Below are 19835 nucleotides of genomic sequence, written 5' to 3' on the forward strand. Positions count from 1 at the left end.
GCTCCGCAGCCCGGCCCCGCCGTGGAGGGTTCACGGATCCCGGTTCCTGCCCCTCAGGAAGCCGAAGCTGGGACCGGCTGCCTCTGTTGGGCTGGAGAGGGGCGGCCGGGCCCGGGGCAGGGTGGAGGTGGGCGGCCGGGTGCGGGCGGTGAGGCCCGGGAGGAGCCCTGGGCGCCGTGAGGGCCGCTGCTGACCTCCCTCCTGCCCTGCTGAAACGCGTTGGTGTGCCTAGCAGCGGGTTGTGTTTGGGAAGGGAAATGGTGAAATAAAGAAATACAGCTCTTAACTGAAACCTCAGCAACCTATACTGTTAAAAAAAAAAAAAAAAAAAAAAAAAAAAAAAGCTTACTAGTTTTAAGTAACGAAAGGATTCTGACATCCTGGACTCATGGGAATTTTAAGACCATTCAGCACGTCAGCACTGCACTGCAGATGATTTGCAACGTCCTTAAACTTTTTATTATTATAATAATTATTATTTTTTTTCCACAGGGAACAGACAACAGGTATGGAGAAGCAGTGTGAGCTGTAGTTCAAAATACCTGTTTCTCATCATGCTGTGGAGCTCAAAAGGAGCAGGGTGCCAAATCCCCAGTGCCCACGGTTATATTGGCCAGTACTTGAACATAAAATTTCTTCCTACTGGGTCATCAGCGTGCTCCTCTGGTTATGAGTATTGATAATAATTATTTGTCATTCATCTTTGCAAAACAGCAAAAGCCATTGGGTGGGTGCACATAGATAGCAAGTTTTAGCATCAGGAAGCTGATGGAGTTGAAATTGGAGATCTTGGGACATTTTTCTAATAGGAAGAGATTAAAACATAAATATGAGATGTTAATTTTGTGGAATCTTAATGTGTTTAATCTCCACGTGTGATTAAGCATTCTTTGTCCTTAAATGTTCACTTAGATACCTTCTTAGATTTTCTCTCCTACATTTCTTCTGAAATAAATTACCACAGTCTTCTAATCTATTTTTATGCAAGTTTTCTTCATCTTCGTTGCTCATTTTTTCAGTCACTCATAATTTTACAATTTCAGTTTCACTAGAGTGACCAGAAATTTATAGTGTATCCTAAATAGTACTATATCTCAGCTCTATATAACTACTTAAATGTTCTCTGTATAGTTCATTATCATTATTCTGTGTCTTATTTATCCTATTGGCTTGACTTCTGTGATCACAATCATATGTGACAAATTGTCATCATAAGAAACTGAATGAATCCTGTAAACCATATTATAATGTTTATACTTTCCATTTCCCTGCTTTTATCCAATTTCATTTTATTTTCTGCTATTGTGTCTTCCTATTTATTCATATTTACCTTCTAGATTTCTTGAGTTCCTTGCTGTCTCTCTGATCATGATTGATCTAAGTAACCTCTAATATTTTTTGTTTCTCTACTTGTTCCTTTTTTTCAGATCATAAATAAATGATTCATCAGGGTTCCAAACTTAGTTTCCTCAGTAACTATAAGTGCAGAAAGAGGCATTTCAGATACTATATAGGCTACAGGCTTAATCAAATATAATTCATAAAATAGTGCTATAGTTTACCAAGCCCTGCGAAACAGTATCTAAATAAAATATTGAGGTGATCTACCACTAATTATTTACCCTTTACAGAAATGTAGATCTGAACCATGCCCATGTCTGGGCATGCCAATTTTCTCCATGATGATAGTTATCTCTGGCTTATGACTTTTTCTTAATAGCTTTTGGTTTCAAAAGTTTCTTACAGTATTTTTAAACTTTATCTTGAGGTGCTAAGTATGTATTTAAGGTAGTTGGAGTGGCAGAAAGAGCATAGGCATGCAAGTTTACAATGAGGACTCAAGTTTCTGCTGAGGACTACATTCTCACAGTTGGCCAAAACCTTGAAAGCCTAAATTATGGTTGCTATACATCTATCCATTACCTCTTAGACATTTAGATAAAATATTACTGAGACAGTTATCTTTGCATAGAGCTAGTGCTAGTTAGACACTTTCAGATCATACTTTTCTAGGTATTACTGATTTTAATGATTTTTTTTCTTCTCACAGATTAATATACTTTACATGTGTCTAGGTTTACAGTCTCAGAATTTTTCAGGTTACTTCACAAGATTAAAAAAATAAAAAAATCAGATATTTTGGCCTTGTAGTCCTCCTGATTTGCTTTAAACCAGAGACTGGATGCTTGAATATTTCAGATAATCTATTCTTAAACTCTTCCTAAGCTTATAAAGATGTATCTCCCAAACCAAAGTAAGAGTTATAAAATGGAATAATAACTTATTATACCAATTTAATTTTCTCATAAAATTCACTTAGATTTTAGATCATGAGTTATGCAGGTGCTAATGTTTTTTTTTTTTTTTTTTTTTTTTTTTTTTTAAATGCCTGCTTTCTGTTTTACTCAAGCTGTACAAAAGGGTTGGTATCAGTCACTCATCACCTTTCCAATTGGCCAGTCTATGTGCTCTACACAAATAAATCAAATGTTATCTCAGAATAATCCCGTGTAGATTATCTGGGTTTAATGTTCATAAACTGCTCAGGCCTTTTCTGGATTCCATTGTCAGTGGTGAATTTGAAATGAGAAGGAGAGGGATTTCAATCATCCCCTTACACCTTGTTTCAGGTCTTGTGTGGGATGGATGGAGCATCAGTGCTGCTACTGTTGTGTCAGGGAGGGCTTTGTTGTGAATGTGCTTATCCCGATCCCACCCCAAAACAAACTGTGTGGTATCAGCCCCATTTGAGAATCCCAACTAGCAGACTGTTTCCCCACAGCTCTTTTGATGTTTCTTAAGTAAAGAATGCCTGTTCCCCAAAAGCACCTGGCAAGAACTGGCAAGAGTGCCTGAGAGGAGCTGTGCTGATGGTAGAGGGCACATAGACTTCTTTCAGTGGAGCCCATGAGACAGTCTTTCTTGACTTAAAATAAAACTTTTTATTATTTTAGTGTCCTTAAGCGTGCACTGAGTAATTATTTGAGAAACAAAACCCAGTGAAACACAGAGACTGAAAAGCGCCGCTGCAGCTCGGGCTCCTGAGGCGAAGGCAGCAGCCAAACAAGGAGCCGGCGCCCAGTGGGGTCGACCACCTGAGGCTGCTGGGGCTCCGATTCTGCTTCCCAGCTACAGCCTCGCGTCTTCCCCGACACCACCGGCCCCGACAGGAGCAGCACCATCCCCGCAGAACCCTGCCCGGGAGCCGCGGTGAGGCCGCCCCGCCTGGGGCCGCGGAGCAGGCGCACCGCCCAGCGCCCGCCCCCGAGCCTCGACAAAATGGCGGCGGCGGCGCTGCTGTGGTGGAGCGGTGCCCGCGGCGGCACCTCGGTCTCCTTGTCCGGCGGCAGGCGGGTAAGGCGCTCCCCATCCCGGGGAGCCCGGTGCGGGCAGGCCCATAGGGGTGCTCCGCCAGCCCTCTCACCCGCTCTGCCAGGGCTCCTCTTGCGGTGTCAGAGCCACCCGCAGCCGTGGGGAGCCGTATTGCAGTGTCGGAGCGGTGTCGAGGGGCTGATGGTGGCTGGGGGAAGACCCCAAAGGGTCGGGACGCCCCCATTTCTCCTCAGTGCTCCGCGGAGCCCCTTTGTGCCCCATTTTCCTTCAGGCGGGACGGCAGGGGCTGGAAGTGTCGGTAGCGCCCTTTGGTCCCGTTGGCAGAGTTGCAGCATGTAATTTGTCTGAAGTGTGGATGTTGCTGTCCAAGTAGTGAGGCGGCTGCTTCTGTGTGGGTGTTGTTAAGGTTCGCTGAGGGCCTTTTCCAGCGAGCTGTGCCCAGGCAGAGCGCTTCCTACCACTGACTGCCTCCGGGAGGACCTTCCGTAGTAGTTTCATGACTTACTTCCAACCCCCGGGTGAGGGGGTTTGTTTGTTCTCTTCGCTTCTTTATTTTTACCCTTTTTCCTGGCGTATTTATGCTTCTCTTTACACCCGAGATTTAATTTAACACCTAGACTTTAAATGCTGGCAAGATTAGATTGAATGACTCCTGCCAAGGAAGCCCCTTGTGAAACTGCTCCTGAGGAGACTGCTGAATCATACCAACCTCACCGGCTAGTTGATGCTGTTAATTTATTAATCTTGGTCTTAAAACCCATACTGCGACCTGCTTCCTCATCCTCCATCAGCAGGAGGAGAGCTGCTTGCACGGTTTCTGTAGTGATGTGAATAAAGGAGCGGGCTGTGGAAAACATGTAGTACCTGTGGAGGGGTAATCTTATCCTGGGGGCAGGGGGCCTCCCCATGACATCTTGGTTTGTGGTGTCTGCCATGAACTGAAGGTTTTCAGAGCCTTCTGTCCCTATATATCCCAACAGAGATGAGCTGAACAGGGAGCTCTGAAGTCCTCAGAGAGAATCCTCACCCACCCTTTTCCTGGAGCCTTGGGAGTATTGTGGTATTCAGTGAAAATGTGCAAATCTGTTTTTGGTTGGGATAATTATAAAACATATTGGGATAATAATAAAACATAAATCACTGTATTACAGGTATTTGGTGGCAGATCTGATCAGTAGAACTTTATTTCAGAAAAATGCAGTATCCTTTGTTTTTTCTATATAAGCTCTTTGTATTGCTTAGAACAGTTTTTGGATTTTTGCATGTGTGTGCGAGAAACCATTGCACATTAGCTGAGGAGTCCAAGTTCTAGAAATAATCACTAAAATATGCATTTAATGTAAGTGCTGTGGGACTTGCTGCATTACTTTACTTTCACAATAAATCCAGCTTTAGTTTGACCTTTACTTTCTTGATTTTATTCTACAGAGTGCTCCCAACTCTTTTTTCAGTCGTAGTTTTTGTTTAACCATTTGCTTGGGACGTGAGCTCCATTAAATCGGCAGTATATTCCATGGTTCTTCTGTTTTCACCCATGTTACTCATGCACAAATGTATTATCACATAAAAGGACTTGCATGCACACTTTCTCAGGCATTTTAAGATCTGTGAAACTCGCATCCCTGTATATTATTAGCTATGGCATGTACAGATTATTGAAATATCACTAAAAATATCACTAAAAATCAGTTATTTTCAGAGTTAGCAGTTTGAATTAGTAATTATAACAATAACTTGTAATATTTGTACTATTTTAAAATAAATTTTCTTCTTCGTGGCAACAGGAAACATGTTGAACAATGTTATGCTTTTGTTCACAACACCATATAAAAGTAAACATGCAGTTTTCCTAAAGTTATATATTTATATATTTATATATATATATATATATATATTTGTAGTGAAATAGACACTTCAAGGACTCAGGTATAAGTTAGTATTGGTGAAAATAAACAGAGCCTGTGGTCTTGCATTCTTCTTTTTTTTTTTCACTCAAAAAATGGTCTAGTCTTGTCTTTCTTAGAAATATTTCTAGCTCCAGATTGAGGTAACTTCTGTATTCTAAATAATTTGGGACATTTGGCATTTTTACTGTAGTGCTGCTATGCCGAAGTATTTAATTCAGTATTTATTTTAGGGCTGGATTCCATCTGATGCTGGAATGACCTAATGTTTCACAGATTGCAAGATGGCATTAGTTTGTTTAGCAGCTCCAGAAATTACTGGGACAGGTCTCATGCAGTTTGATTCTACCTAATTCAAGATAGTTAAGGGTAATGTTTCACTGTGGTAAAGGATCAAAACCATGGCACTGCTAGTGAAGCTTTTGAATCTGTAAATGTATAGATAAGTAATTTCAAAATCACATGCATTTATTAGGGCTAAACTCCTAGTACTTAAAGTACATTTTATATCTGAATCTGAACCTCAAATCCTGCTGTAAATGTATAATTTGTTTGTAAAGGATTTCCACATACCTTAGTAAAAGTGACAGTCATAAAAATAACTAATATACAGAATAATAAAAATCATGATTAAAGTATTTTTTTCAATAGTTCCTTAGTTGGAATGGAACGTCTAAAAATAGCTCGGATACTTTCCTGGTTTACTATTTGTATTTCACTAAAACACCTCCCTGCAAATGCAATTTAATCATTCTTACATTCAGTTTGTAATGATAGGAAGGTAGTTACGGTAGTTATCTTCATTGTCAGAAAAAGATCTAATCTTGAGTAACAGTCCTGTAAATGGAAATACGAAAAAAAAAAAAAAAAAACTTCTTTTTTTTTCTTACAGTTTTTCAGCCGCGGGCCAAATGTGTTACTTCAAGACAGCAGTGCACCACAGGCTGCATTCTTTTCACCTCTTCAAAAAGTGATGTTGCCACCGAATACCTTTCAAGGGAAAGTAGCCTTTGTAACTGGTGGAGGTACTGGGATTGGCAAAGGCATGACGACAGCCTTGTCTAGTTTGGGTGCCCAGTGTGTTATAGCAAGCCGGTAAATATTAATGAACAAGTTGTAGAGCTTTCGATTTGTTTTGTTTTCTTTTCTTCTTCATAAAGTAAACAGAATAAATTTTTCCAGTTTATTTCAGTACCCTTGTAATTATAATGTCATAAATACCCCAAATCTGATGTTTAGTTGGAGCTGCAGCATAACCAGCAGTAGAAAGAAATAAGCTAAACTCAGAAAAATTCTGCATGAAACGTGGCAGCAAAATAAACCAGAATATGACATAAATTCCACTAAAGCATGAAAGAGAATACAAAATAGAATGATATTAGTGGACATCTTGTATTATTGTGGGTGTTCTTTAGATAGATTTTGATTGCAATGAAGAATTACAATCATTCATCTTAATTCTTAGCAAAGATAGACCTTCTACAATTCCCTAAATATTAGAATAAGGATAAGAAAAACAATCTCACTTTTAATCAAAATAAGTGCGATATTCTTCTAAGTAGTGATTCAGATATTAGTTTTAAGTTTGAATGCATAAGTACCTTCTAAAATACTAATAGAGTAATAGCTAAAGCTAAGTTTATTATGATTGAGTACTCAGAATAGAAGCATTTTGCTAGTTTACTACACTTGATTAGTTTAATGTTAGTCTCCTACTTTAGATGCTCCTGAGTTACTTTAAATAGTAATAACCAGAAATTACTTAGATCTTAGGCTTTCAGAAAGTTAGTAACTGAATATAATTTTTATTTTGGAGTTATTTTCATGAAAATCAATATGTGTGTGCATTCATTAATCTTTTCAGAGCAAATACAAGCTAAAATTTAAAATATTATTTAATGATATTTTTATTTAATAATCTGAACTGTAATTGCATTTAATTGAAATTCAATGTCATTACTTATTTTAGGAAGCTTGATGTTTTGAAAGGAACAGCAGAGGAAATTTCTTCTAAAACAGGGAATAAGGTAAATTTTACAGAATAGTGAATGTTATACGTTAGATGGGTTGTAGGGATTTTATGCATTTATATGCTTTTTTTTCCATTATTATGCAGGTCTATGCTATCCAGTGTGATGTGAGAGATCCAGTTTCTGTTAAAAATGCTGTTGCTGAACTAATTCAAGTGGCAGGTCATCCTGATGTAAGTATTTTAGTGAAAGGAAAGATCTGCAGTCTTCATTATTGAAAATGTGTGAAGGATTTTAATGTGATAAGAAGTTAATGGAATCTAAAGAGACTAGACAAGAAGTGGCAGAACTTCAAGATAAAGCTAACATTGACAGTTAAACTGGCTATACCTTTCGCATAGTTGTTAAAATACTCTAGTTGTACTTGGTTTAAGGACTAACAGTTTACTTGTAAGCAGTGGAATAGTTTCAATAGGATTGTTTTAATTAAGTGAACAGAATGCTGCTCATAAATCCTCCTGAAAAGATGATTTACCTGTACGGGTATCTAGTAACACCTGTTGGTTATTAACAGTGTCTCACAAATTAAAAGCAGAAATAGTCCTAAACAAGTCCTTGCTTGACTTATTAAAATACGCAAAGAAGGTTCCAACTTGAAAGTTACCTGCTGCTGAAATGAAGAAAAAATCTTCAGTCAAGGTAAACATCTTTTAATAGTTGATACAAAACACAGAGCATTAATGTTAGCCCATTGCTTTGAGAAGGGTTGTTGTCTACTGGAATCTAAGCAATGCTAGGTCATAAATCCTGATTTGGTTGTGGTCGGACCAAGTCAGATTGTGCTAGCTGTTTAGAAAGTGTGACGAGGATGTTAACATCAACATAAAGGATATTCAGTGAGATTTAAAATGGTTTTCTGTAGATTTAAAACTGTCATCTGTTTACAATAGACATTTTGCTTTCAGCAATAGCTTCATGTAAAAATGAAGGAGAACCTGATGAATTTAAAATGTGTGAATAAGCAGTGGAGAACGTATTTCTCCTTGCTGTATGCTATATCAGTGATATAAATCAGCTCACTGTCCTGATATGTAGACATATTGTTCTGGATGTAGTTTTGACTGCTAGTTACTGCAGTTTCTGGCCAAACAATATTATTATCTCTAGGTTTTAAGTGTGTGTACAGAGGGAGGAGACTTCTTGCTCTTTTTTACATTTTTATTATATTAATAATTTTATGAATAAATATCGCCCATGTTGTTTTTTTTCCAAGCATTTCCTGTCCAAACATTCCTATTTCACTTTTTTGCTTTTAAGAGAGACTCCATACTGAATTGAATGTCTAGTTCTTTAGTTTTCTTCTCTTTAGTGACAGGACAGGTATGTCTATGAATACTGGGAGCATGGGTATCTGGGACAAACGTTTCTGTTAGGACACAGTGGAGACAGTAGAGAAGGTATATCCACTACGTTTTCAGCTCTTCACTACTGGACTAGTAATATAGAGCAGTTTGGATACACAGCTATTTTTTAGTAAATTCTTTTTCTTTCTGTTTCAGGTTGTGATAAACAATGCAGCAGGAAACTTTATTTCCCCTTCTGAACGACTCTCTGCTAATGCATGGAAAACTATAACTGATATCGTGCTTAATGGTACTGCTTTTGTAACTCTGGAAATTGGAAAGGAGCTCATAAAAGCCCAAAAAGGTACCTTAAATTTAAGATAAATGATAAATAAGCCTTGTAACATAATGTTACTTGCTTTCCTTGTGTTACAATGTAAGGCTACATATGTTTATGTATCATAGCCACAATTTTAACACTATGTCTTTTCTAGAAAGTTCTTATTGATTAAAGCTGTACTTTAAAATCATGGAGTAGGACTGGTTAGAAATTATTTTATTGTAGATTGCAGAGTTTGTACTAATTGTAAAACACTTGTAAAAATGGAAAAAAAATAAGGCTTTGTTTAAAGCATGTTACTTCTTTCTATTGGGTCTATATATATATCTTGGTTTCATTAAACAACTGAATATGTGATGCTTATTTAAATGAACGTTAAGTCAGAGTAACACTTCATGTTTTCCTTCTTGACTTGTTAATATATAAATAATTAAAATTCACAGGTGTAGGATTTGACTAATAGCTCTATCTATATTGATGAAATTAGAACAAAATACCCATTAGTAACTACTAGGCTAGGGCAGCTTCTAAAAAGGCACTGTAAGAGCTTGGGCCTTCACTCTAGTCAGTGATTTCATGTATATATGTTGATAATCAGTGGACGCCTGAAGGTTTAGATTAAGCTTTAGGGCCTAATCAACACCCATTTCTACTTATGTGAAAGAACTCTAACATTCATGGAAAAGGGGAAACTAAAATAAAAAGGACTTCCAAGATTGTATCTTCTTAAAATCTTCTTACAGCCCAGAGCCATATAGTTCCCTGACATTTGAGCTACAAACTTCTGTGCTGCCGAGGGTGCTTTTTACCTTACGTTCAGCATTTGATCTTTGTGTGTATTGTTTTTTTTAATGTTTTTGCAACTTCTAGGAGCAGCATTCCTGGCTATTACAACAATTTATGCAGAGAGTGGTTCAGGATTCGTGTTACCGAGTGCCTCTGCCAAAGCCGGTGTAGAAGCAATGAGCAAGTGAGTAATAGAGCAAAATGTTTGTTCTGCTTTTCATTTCTTCGCAATAGGATAAATATAAAGACTGAGCTAAGCTAGTTGATATAGTTAATATAGTCCTCCCATGCCATTATATGATCAGAGAACCTTCCAGCCTCCAGTATCCTAGCAAGAAATAGCACGCTGACGGTTTCGTACAGAAAAAAATGTTAACTGCTTGTTACTGTGATAATTTTTATCAGGGCAAAAAAGTGAAAGGTGAGAGCACGCATGTGTAGAAACAAATGTATTTTATCAGGGATTTCCCTGCTTTCATCTGTGCTCTCTTCAGTAAACTTTAAAAGTTTTTATTCCTTTGGAGTGGAATAAAATCAGCCAAAACCCGCTTGCTGTGGTTAGAAGGGGGAGAATAACAACGGAGTCAGCATTTCTTTGGATGAAGTATTTTTATTTACAAAGACTGTGGAACAGACTGGATTTCCAAGTGCATCAGATGCTGGAAGATAAATTATGCTTTTAAAAAGTCATAAGTCACTTGCTGCTGTATGATTGGCATTCACACTGGGGTGCGTGTTTTTCTTGGCATGTTTCCTCTTCCATCCCCTTTAGCCACTCTCCACTAGCTGTTCAGTTTTTTCTTTCTTGGGTTAGTTGGTTATTACATAGACTTGCTTTTGGTGCATTGGGAAAGGTGTTCCCAGCTGCATACTTTTGCTCTCCGCCTTGCATTGCTGTGGCACTTAACCAGAACATTAACCAGAACATTAAGTTTGCTACTTCACTGGAAAGCAAAACTATAAAAAGGGTGACTTTTTTTCTTTTCCTGTGGGTTTTTGAGCTGAATAAACCTCTCAGAGAACCAGAAGAGTGTTGTATTTTAACTTTCTTGCATTGACTGCAGAGTTGTTATGGGGAAGTGGAGCTACATCTTTTGGCGACAACAAATTCTAAAATTTCAAATCCAGAGTTTCAATAATGAGATTCTTTTGCATTTTTTTTTTTTTCTGCTGGCTCTCATAGGCAAACCATCACTTAAAACCAGTTGTCTGAGGAAAAGTTCAAGGTCTGTAGTACCTTCACCTTTCCTTTGCCCTTTGTTTGGGTGGAGTGTACTTTTGCTAGTTTCATAAATATTTTTTTTTTCCTAACACCATCTTAAATCAAGGTCTGCAATTAAAATTCAGAGCAATGTGTTGTACCCAAGTTAATTGGCAAACAAAAATAATTCTGTCATTGTTAGCTATGTGACAGTCCTTGGTAGAAAATACTTCCTCCTCTGCATTTCAGCAGAAGGAATATAATAGTTTGGCAGCTGTTTAGTAAGTGGAATTCCATATCAAGAAACTTATGAAGACATAAGTGATAGTTTTAATTTCTGTTCTGTAGAGCCAAACGGAATTTAAACATATATTTTTCCAAGATGTTATGACACAGATTCTTCATTCAGAAGATGAACTATCTGAAGTACTACTTATGTAGAGACAATGCATAAAACAAATATTACTGGTCCCATTTTAAAATTTAAGGTCTGTTTCATGGTATTCCAAAACATGTGAGAGATACATTGAAAATGCTGGAGATATTTATATTTACTGTATGGTCATAACTACCAGAGAAAGACAGTCTAACAGCTGTTTGTCAAGGAATTGAGGTGCCAAAATCACCTGTACTTGGAGGGAGAGAGAGAATCCCTCCTTACTGTTATTTTATCTATGATGCATATGTTAAATCAGTATTCCTCTGTTTGTGAATGTGATTTATTTATTTATTTTTAAATTATAAATAATTTTGTTAAGAACAACAAAAGCAGGAAAAATCCTTAAGTGGAAATACCTGTTTCAGGACTCAAATTTTAGTATTTACACATTTGATTCAGTTCTGAATATATATATATTATATTTTATATATATATATATATAAAATATATATATATTTATATGTGTGTGTGTATATATATACACGCACAAATATATGCACTGAGTAGCATTATTAAAGTAATGTTTAAAATGTTGATGCATTTTGTTAATGAATTTTTAGGTCTCTTGCGGCCGAGTGGGGTAAATATGGCATGAGATTCAATGTGATTCAACCAGGTCCAATAAAAACAAAGGTACATAGCATGAAGTGAAACACAGCCTTGAATGTGCTTTGCAGTAGAGACTTACCTTTAAGATAGTCTAACCCCTTCTATAAATGTTAAGTTAGGGTATAATTTCCTTGGAAGTCCCAAGACTGCTGGAATATTGAACACATTACTTATTAATAATACATTTGTAACGTAGAATTTCTTGAACTTAAGAAACTTGCTCTTGCCCCTTCCACTATGCTAATATAAAATAACTTTTCTTAGTGTTTTGAAGGAGGGACATAACAACATCTTGTAATGTTCTTTTTTAGATAGGATTTGAAGAATGTACATGCATAATTTGTCAAGTGAAGTGAGTTCTTGGCAGAGTACAACTGTCTTTTGCTGTCTGAACTCCTAATTCTTACATAAAGCATCTCAATTCTGAAATATCAGAGTTTCTTTTAGGTGTATGAGAACAGAATCTCACTAGTTTTGTTGAAAAGCACAAAACTAGAAAGAGAAAAATAAGTCAGCAAGAAAATGTGAAGCTTTGGTAAGAGTGAAAAGGAGGATTGAAGGGTTTGAAGGAAGTAATCCAGACCAGCTGGAACAGGAAGAAAAAAGGAAGCAGTGCTGCAAGAGAAGAGAGAAGAATCCCTTTCACATAGAGTCCAAATATTACAGTTATGAGTTCTAACAGCTAATAATGGTATTATGGCTATATATAAAATGTTCCACAATTGGTTTTGCTGTTGTTTTGGGGGGCGGGGCAGAAAGTTTATTTTCTTTCTTTTTTGTTTTGCCAGTCTTAGATGCTACACTGTACAACTTAGTTTTACCCTTTTGACTGTAAAGTTAAATAAGTAACAGTATCAGCAGAGTTGTAAGTATGTTAAAACAACATGACAGCTCAGACTGAAAACTCTCCTGGTTTTGTACCAAGTGGATTTTTAGTCAAGAGTATTAAACAAACCACCATGTGATGATACTTATTATTTGTTTCCAGCCTTTGGTAGTCTATGGCCCAGAGAGTTTGATACAGCTAGTATCTTTTCAGATTGTAGGCATCTTGATGGATTTTTTCCTTCCATTAGTTTGTCGTTTTCCCTTTTGAATCTATATAAACTATTAGCATATGCTATATCATGTGGCAAGATCACTTTAATTTTTAGATTTCAAAATTTTTGGCAAGATAAATACTTTATACGTCAGTATGCTACTTCCTGTTTTTTTTTTTTATTTTATTTTTAATTTAAATTAATAGCATATCTCCCACTTGAGATACTGTTTTTTCTTAGTAAAGTATTACGTTTGTCCAACTTCAAATCTCTGAAAACAAAACCGCAGATTTCTATTACTTAAACCAGCATATTGCAAAATCAAAGCTTTCCCCCTTAAGGGCTACACCTGTGTCTTCAGAAAACGCTTCTGGACGTCAATGTAGGAAAAGGAAGAAGCGTACAAGTGGAATGCTATTAAGCTTATAAACTGGCATTTAAAAACATGCCTATAGAAAATGTAAATGGCATGAGTAGAGCCATGATTACAGAAATTACAGTGTGCTTTAACTCTCATAACTTCAGTAACTTAAGATAAATGTTACTAATGCGTTTCTGACTTTTGCCTGAGGAATTTGTTTCCTTTTGGAGGAGCCAGGAAGAACAAAAAACTCTATTTCCTATTGAATTCTAAGCTATTCAAATATTAAAACTTAGAGTGAATTAGTTTAGTTCTAGTCATTGAAACAATTTGACTGAACCTTTTTTTCATGCTCTGTGCCATGTAAAATTTATTTCTGTTGCTTTTGCTGCTGCTCATTTCCCCTCCTTCCTCTCCCGTGTCTATGCAGCAATTTTGAGTCTTGTTTATTTCCTCAAGTCTATATCAAGGGTGTTTGTGAAAACAACCCCCCCCTTTTTTTGTGGATAGATGGTGGGTGACCATACCAAACGAATGTTTAATTCCAGCTTACCACCCTCAGTAGATGCATATTAGTAAAACAGTGATAAATTATGTTTTGTTTCCTATATTCTTTTTTTTTGATTTGTAGACGTTTTGCTCACAATTGTTAAGTTCCTTATTAAATTTTCCATGGAGTCAGATTTCTGTCTAGTTTTAATTTCTCATGTAGTTAAAACATTTCTTTTCATATGTTTCTCTTAAATCTCAGGGTGCTTTTAGCCGCCTTGACCCAACAGGTGCATTTGAGAAGAAAATGATTGAGAGGATTCCCTGTGGCCGTCTGGGAACTGTAGAAGAAATAGCAAATCTTGCTGCCTATTTCTGCAGTGACTATGCAAGCTGGGTTAATGGAGCAGTAAGTTACAGTCGATCTTGTTCATAAAATCAACATGCTGATGGTCTGAGTTCTGCTGATGGTTTTTAAAATGTTGGTTACAGTATAGTATTTCAGAAATTAAATGAAGCTATTACTTTGAAACTCTACAATCATTATTAACCTTTTAATTGTATTGTATGATGGTTAGTACCTTTAAAGAAGAACATTTAAAAAAAATATTGAATTACATTATTTTGAGTATGGATTTTAGTTTTCGGTCTGAATCAATAAAAATGACTTTCACAGTTCAGAACAAGGAAATACTACAGGAAAACCACTTACTAAATATACCGTTTATGCTTACTCTAGGTTATTAGAATGGATGGTGGAGAATATGTTTCTATGGCAGGAGAATTCAATGAGTTGAAAAAGGTACTAAATTTCTTCCCTGCTATTTTATGTTCATATACTTGGATGTGTAATTATATGGAATTCCAATAAAATGCTCTTTTCTCTTTTAGGTTACCAAAGAGCAGTGGGATATGATGGAAGCAATGATTAGGAAAACAAAAGGCTCTTAATATACCTAACTGTATGGTGGTGAATTCTGGAAATGAACTGCTACTTATCCATGAATATTTAGAAATAACCAAATGAGAAATAGCCTTAAAAATCTTTTGTATGCTGATTTCAATAAAATATTTAGAAATTGTCATGTTTTGAATATAGAGTGTTTTTTTCATCTGATTTTTTTTTTTCAATCAGTTATCAGTCGTGAACCAACAGTTCATTAAAATGTTATTGTTCTATGGTTAATGTCTTACATAGCCATGACATGATCTACATTTTTAAAGAATATTTCTGAGGATTCTTTGGTTTCTCATGTCTATGGAAGTATTTCTTAATATTGTAGCCCCAGTAGGATTTGAAAACCATTGTACTCAAGTATAATTTTTAATCTGAAGAAAAACAAATCAAGTCCTACTGCTTGCACTTCAGTCATAAGCCCTGAAACTGCACATAACAAAACTTCAAGTCATTAGAAGTACTACATATGCTGAGATGGAATGTAGCTGATATGGTTACTTAAAAATATTTTTAAAATATATAACAATCTTGGTCTTTTTGACATTTTCGGTCTGTTAATTATTTTATGCCAAACTTTAAAAATGACATTCAAGGGGTAGTAATGCCTTCCTAAGTAGCTCTGTGCAAATAAAGTAAACGTTCTTGAAAATGAAATATTAATAGCAAATGATTTTTAGTTTGCATGAGATGAGGGAAGTCCCTAGATTTCATTTGAATTCGGAGTGGTACTGGAGAATCTGTAAGATGGCATTACTTCTGAACCCAGTCAGTTCATCCATCACAAATAACATGGGTCAAATTTGTTATAAGCTGTTGATTATAAAAAACGTTACGCTTTCTATATTTCCATATTAGGGGATTGCCTGATATTAGCACTGCATGCCCTATCTCACCCCTTTTAAACAATTGGTAGAATTCTTTAAATAAATTAAGTGATGCTTAATTTATTATTATTTATTAACTTCCAGGCCATCCACATGTACAAGGATAGATAGACGCAGAGCTGTACAAAACATATACAGTGATTTAAAAATCAGGAATATAGAAGTAACTCAAAGACACCTTCCTTCAAGTGCTGATAGCTATTTTGTTGCTTTACCCCTACTTTAGGCCATGTTAACTAACAACCTGCCAGCCTCTGGCTTTGGGATCTTTTGAATGCCTTAATGCAAAGATGAAACAAGCTAACATGTTTTACTGAAAGGGTGAACCGTGCAGGCTTGGTGGAATGATAATACAGTTTCCATGTACCAGGTTTCTCCTGAGCAATGGTTCTGTGGGGGACTGAATATTGCCTGTGCCACAGATAATAATAAAAAAAAGAAAAAAAAAAAAGAAAGGAAATGTGTTGATGATAGCAGCTTTGAAAGTGTATCTTAAACATACAGTTTTGTTTTCAAAGCATCTTCGGTTTTGCCAGGTCTACTGCTGAGATAAATTTCTTACATGATATTCATGTCTATCCTCTAAAAGTAATTTATAAATTAGGGAAGTTATATGACATGCTGTTCTACAGATATGCTGTTCCACGCTTGTCATCCCTTGCAGATGCTTAAAATTTCTCTTCATATGGGACACAATGTGTATAAGGCTTTGACACCTTAAAATTTGAAAAAAATTTTTGAAACTTTCTAAGGTACCTTTGTAAGCTGCGGTATGATCAAGTGTTTCTTTACGATACTAGAGTATCCGCTGGAGATGGGCTGTTGATAAATGTAAATTCCCACTGGTTTCTTGCATCCACAGCTATGAAGAAGTCTTAATATAGGAGGGTCTGTTACATGGTTAAAATACTGGAGTGAGATTCAAGATAACCGTGTTCAGTCTCCAACACTGCAATACATTTGCATGACCTTACGTTATTTCTGTTGTATTTGAACAGCACAGTGGGTACCCTTTCCAGCTTTCCCTTAGGACCCAGTCATCTGAAGCAGGGAGACTAGCATGTTACTTTTAGCTTACAAAACATAGGTCTTGGATGAAACATGGGGGGGAAAGATCAAGAAAGTAAGTCCTATGGGGTGTCCAACCCATAAACATGCTCTGCAGTTTTATGTTGTGCATTCCTCTCTGTCTGACATAAAAAGTGTAGCTATCACAGCTGGTTTATTCAAAACAGCAAAAATGGCAGGAGATGGTATCCATGTTCTACACACTGCATTATGTTGATTTATTTCCCTTGGGAGTATTGCATTTCTGACCCTACTTCAGACTACCAATGAACCAGGTGGTAAAAGGGGATATGAAAAAAGTTTTGTGCAGCTTAATAATTTCATGAAGTTGGAGGTGCAAGAAGGTCAGTGAAATAGTCAGAAAAAGTGATGGTGTACATTGGAGATCACAAAAGGAGTCAGTGGGGTTGCATCGTCTGTTTTCAACAGAAGTACATCTTGACTGCTACATTAAACTTTGAAATTCCACTTTTTATTTCAGTTGTTGGTTTACTTGGAATCTCTGTTACATTTACTTACAGTAATTCTGTACTCTAAAAGTGGTGTTGTGTTACAGCAGAGGTTTATAAACAAGTAACGAAAATCATTTTAGGTTGCTAATGAAAAGAGATAAATTGTACTACGTCGAGGTAATGATACAAGAACTGCTGTCAATCTCTAGTTTGGAATTCCCTCCTCTTGAATAATTCAATTACTGTTGAGAATATTTCTATTATTTTATGACTTTGAGAATCTGCTTTACAAGCAAAAGTGTATGCTATTTGAGGGAGTTATGGGTTCCTATGTGTCCAAATGGGCTTCCAAGTTCATTGGCACATGAGCTGCTTATATCTACTTTAAGTCCAGTTACCTTCAATGTTTTTATAAATGATCTGGACACGGGACTCAAACGCATACTAAGTGAGTTTGCACATGATAATAAATTAGGAGGAGCTGTTGACTCCCTTGAGGGTGGAGAGGCCTTTCAGAGAGATCTTGAGAAATTAGAGGACTGGACAATCACCAGCCATGGGGAAATTTAACAAGATCTAGTGTCAGATTCTGTATCTGGGATGGGACAACCATGGTTGTACGTGCAGACTGGGGGATGAGAGCCTGAGGAGCAGCCCTGTGGAAAGGGATCTGGGAGTTCTGTTTGACAGCGAGTTAAGTTTGAATTAAGAGCGTGCCCCGGCAGCCAGAAGGGCCAGTGGTACTCTGGGGTGCCTCAGGCTCAGCACTGCCAGCTGGTCAAGGGAAGGGATTGTCCTGCTCTGCTCTGAGCTGTGAGGCCTGACCTCAGGCACTGCGTGCAGTTTGGGGTGCCATAATATCAGAAGGATATAAAACTGTTAGAGAGTGTTCAAAGGAGGGCTACAGAGATGGTGAAGGGACTAGAGGCAAGATACATGAGGAGCGGCTGAGGTCCCTTGGTTTGTTCAGCCCAGAGCAGAGCAGGCTGAGGGGAGGCCTCATGGCGGCCTGCAGCTCCCTCATGAGGGGAGCGGAGGGGCAGGCGCTGAGCTCTGCTCTCTGGGGACAGCGACAGGACCTGAGGGAATGGCATGGAGCTGGGACAGGGGAGGGTCAGGCTGGGGGTTAGGGAAAGGATCTGCACGAAGGGGGTGGTCCGGCACTGGGACAGGCTCCTCAGGGAAGTGGTCATGGCACCAAGGCTGCTGGACTACAAGAAGCGTTTAGACAGCGCTCTCAGATATTTGGTCTGATTTTTGGGTGGTCCTGTGTAGAGCCAGGACTTGATGTGGGTCCCTTGCAACTCTGGATACCCAATAATTTTTTTTTTTTCTTTTTCACATGCTGGTAACCCATAAAAAGGCTGAATTGCAAGGAAATTTGTAACTTTATTTAATTCCATGGCGCATCTTTGTGTTGTAGGCACTAAACTTGGAACCCCACTTTAGACTAGGTAAAAAAAAAAAAAAAAAAAAAAAAAAAATCAATCTATATGTGATAATTTAAACCACAGTAAAATAAAATGATCTTTGGGATTTTGGTGCATTGGCCTGCTTTTAATTGGTGCAGAACAACTTCAGTTGATTTCAGAGGGATTTGGAGGTGCTCAGCACTACGAAAATCAGGCCACGTATATTTTAGGTTCCTAAATATGGATTCTGAGCCTCTCTGTAGACACAGCAAGTAGGTGTGGATTGCATTACACCCCAACAACCAGTGATTGCAGCTGATGATTATGATGGGAGTATGAATGCACAAGGTGCCAAATTGAAATTAATCAGTAATTTTTTTTCTAATGTTGTCTAATGAAATAAATACTTAATCCTAGTGTAAGCAGTGTTCTAGCAGCAATGTATGCATGTTTTGTGAGATGTTCATTTTACATAAAGCACTACTGGCTCTCAGTGCTCTGATCTGTACTTGACATGTACAGTATGGAATATTTTAATTTCAACCTTTCATTTGTCCCTAAATATCTGTCAGAAGAAAGAAGCTTGTAGTCTTTCCTATCACTGCCTCCTTTATTTTCCTAATCCTTGTTCTACCTGAACCCTGACAGTTCTAAGATCTCTGCCCAGGAGCACTGAAGAAATTTGAAAACCTGGACTTTTTACAGAAGTTTTGACTTAACCATATTTGCTATTGTTTAGCTTTGCACTGCTATAGTAGACACCTTTGCTAGAATGGTGTTGTTAAATCGCTGTCTTTTGATCCAAGTATATATAAGAAATAACTGCAAGAAGCATTCCCTCTACAGGTAGCTGAGAACTGCTGTACGGAGAGAGCTGATTGCCAAGAGTGGCAGGAACAGGATGACTTCAGACTTCAAAACAAGTCTTTGACAGATAACTATGCTTATGCTCAGAAGACAGATCCCAGTTTCTGTGATGACTTCTTGTCCAAACACTTTAAATGCTTTATCTGCCACAGTGGTGATATTAACAAACAGTCACATTACATCATATTTTTACATACTTTTTTTTTTTTAACACTGTTAAAATAAGGCAAAATCCAGGGTTTCAGCTGCACAGGATGAACAATATCAATCATTTATTGTACTGATAGGCAGATAATCTATTCATTGTTCCTTCAGTTAACATACACAGTTGTATTTCACATTGCATAGAGAGAACAAGCAGGTGAGAAGTTAAATCACT

General features: G+C 37.3%; 1 protein-coding gene across 1 annotated transcript; it reads left to right on the plus strand.

The window, feature by feature from the left end:
- The first annotated feature begins 3251 nt into the window (after positions 1 to 3251).
- Positions 3252 to 14898, plus strand: DECR1 (2,4-dienoyl-CoA reductase 1). The gene is made up of 10 exons (XM_082755463.1): positions 3252 to 3354; positions 6130 to 6332; positions 7207 to 7264; positions 7354 to 7440; positions 8767 to 8914; positions 9761 to 9860; positions 11877 to 11949; positions 14078 to 14224; positions 14555 to 14617; positions 14707 to 14898. Exons 1-10 carry the CDS (start codon positions 3280 to 3282, stop codon positions 14764 to 14766), a joined length of 1014 nt encoding a protein of 337 aa, XP_082611589.1. The 5' UTR covers positions 3252 to 3279; the 3' UTR covers positions 14767 to 14898.
- The last annotated feature ends 4937 nt before the right edge of the window (positions 14899 to 19835 follow it).

This window comes from Aythya marila (genome assembly GCF_965140915.1).
Source record: "Aythya marila genome assembly, chromosome: 2".
NCBI classification, from domain to species: Eukaryota; Metazoa; Chordata; class Aves; order Anseriformes; family Anatidae; genus Aythya; species Aythya marila.

Bases quoted from the DNA above. Each gene is read 5' to 3' on its own strand.
- DECR1 (XM_082755463.1), top strand. From the start codon at position 3,280: ATGGCGGCGGCGGCGCTGCTGTGGTGGAGCGGTGCCCGCGGCGGCACC. The intron at 7,265-7,353 runs GTAAATTTTACA...ATTATTATGCAG, and splicing joins CTTCTAAAACAGGGAATAAG to GTCTATGCTATCCAGTGTGA. The intron at 8,915-9,760 runs GTACCTTAAATT...TGCAACTTCTAG, and splicing joins GCTCATAAAAGCCCAAAAAG to GAGCAGCATTCCTGGCTATT.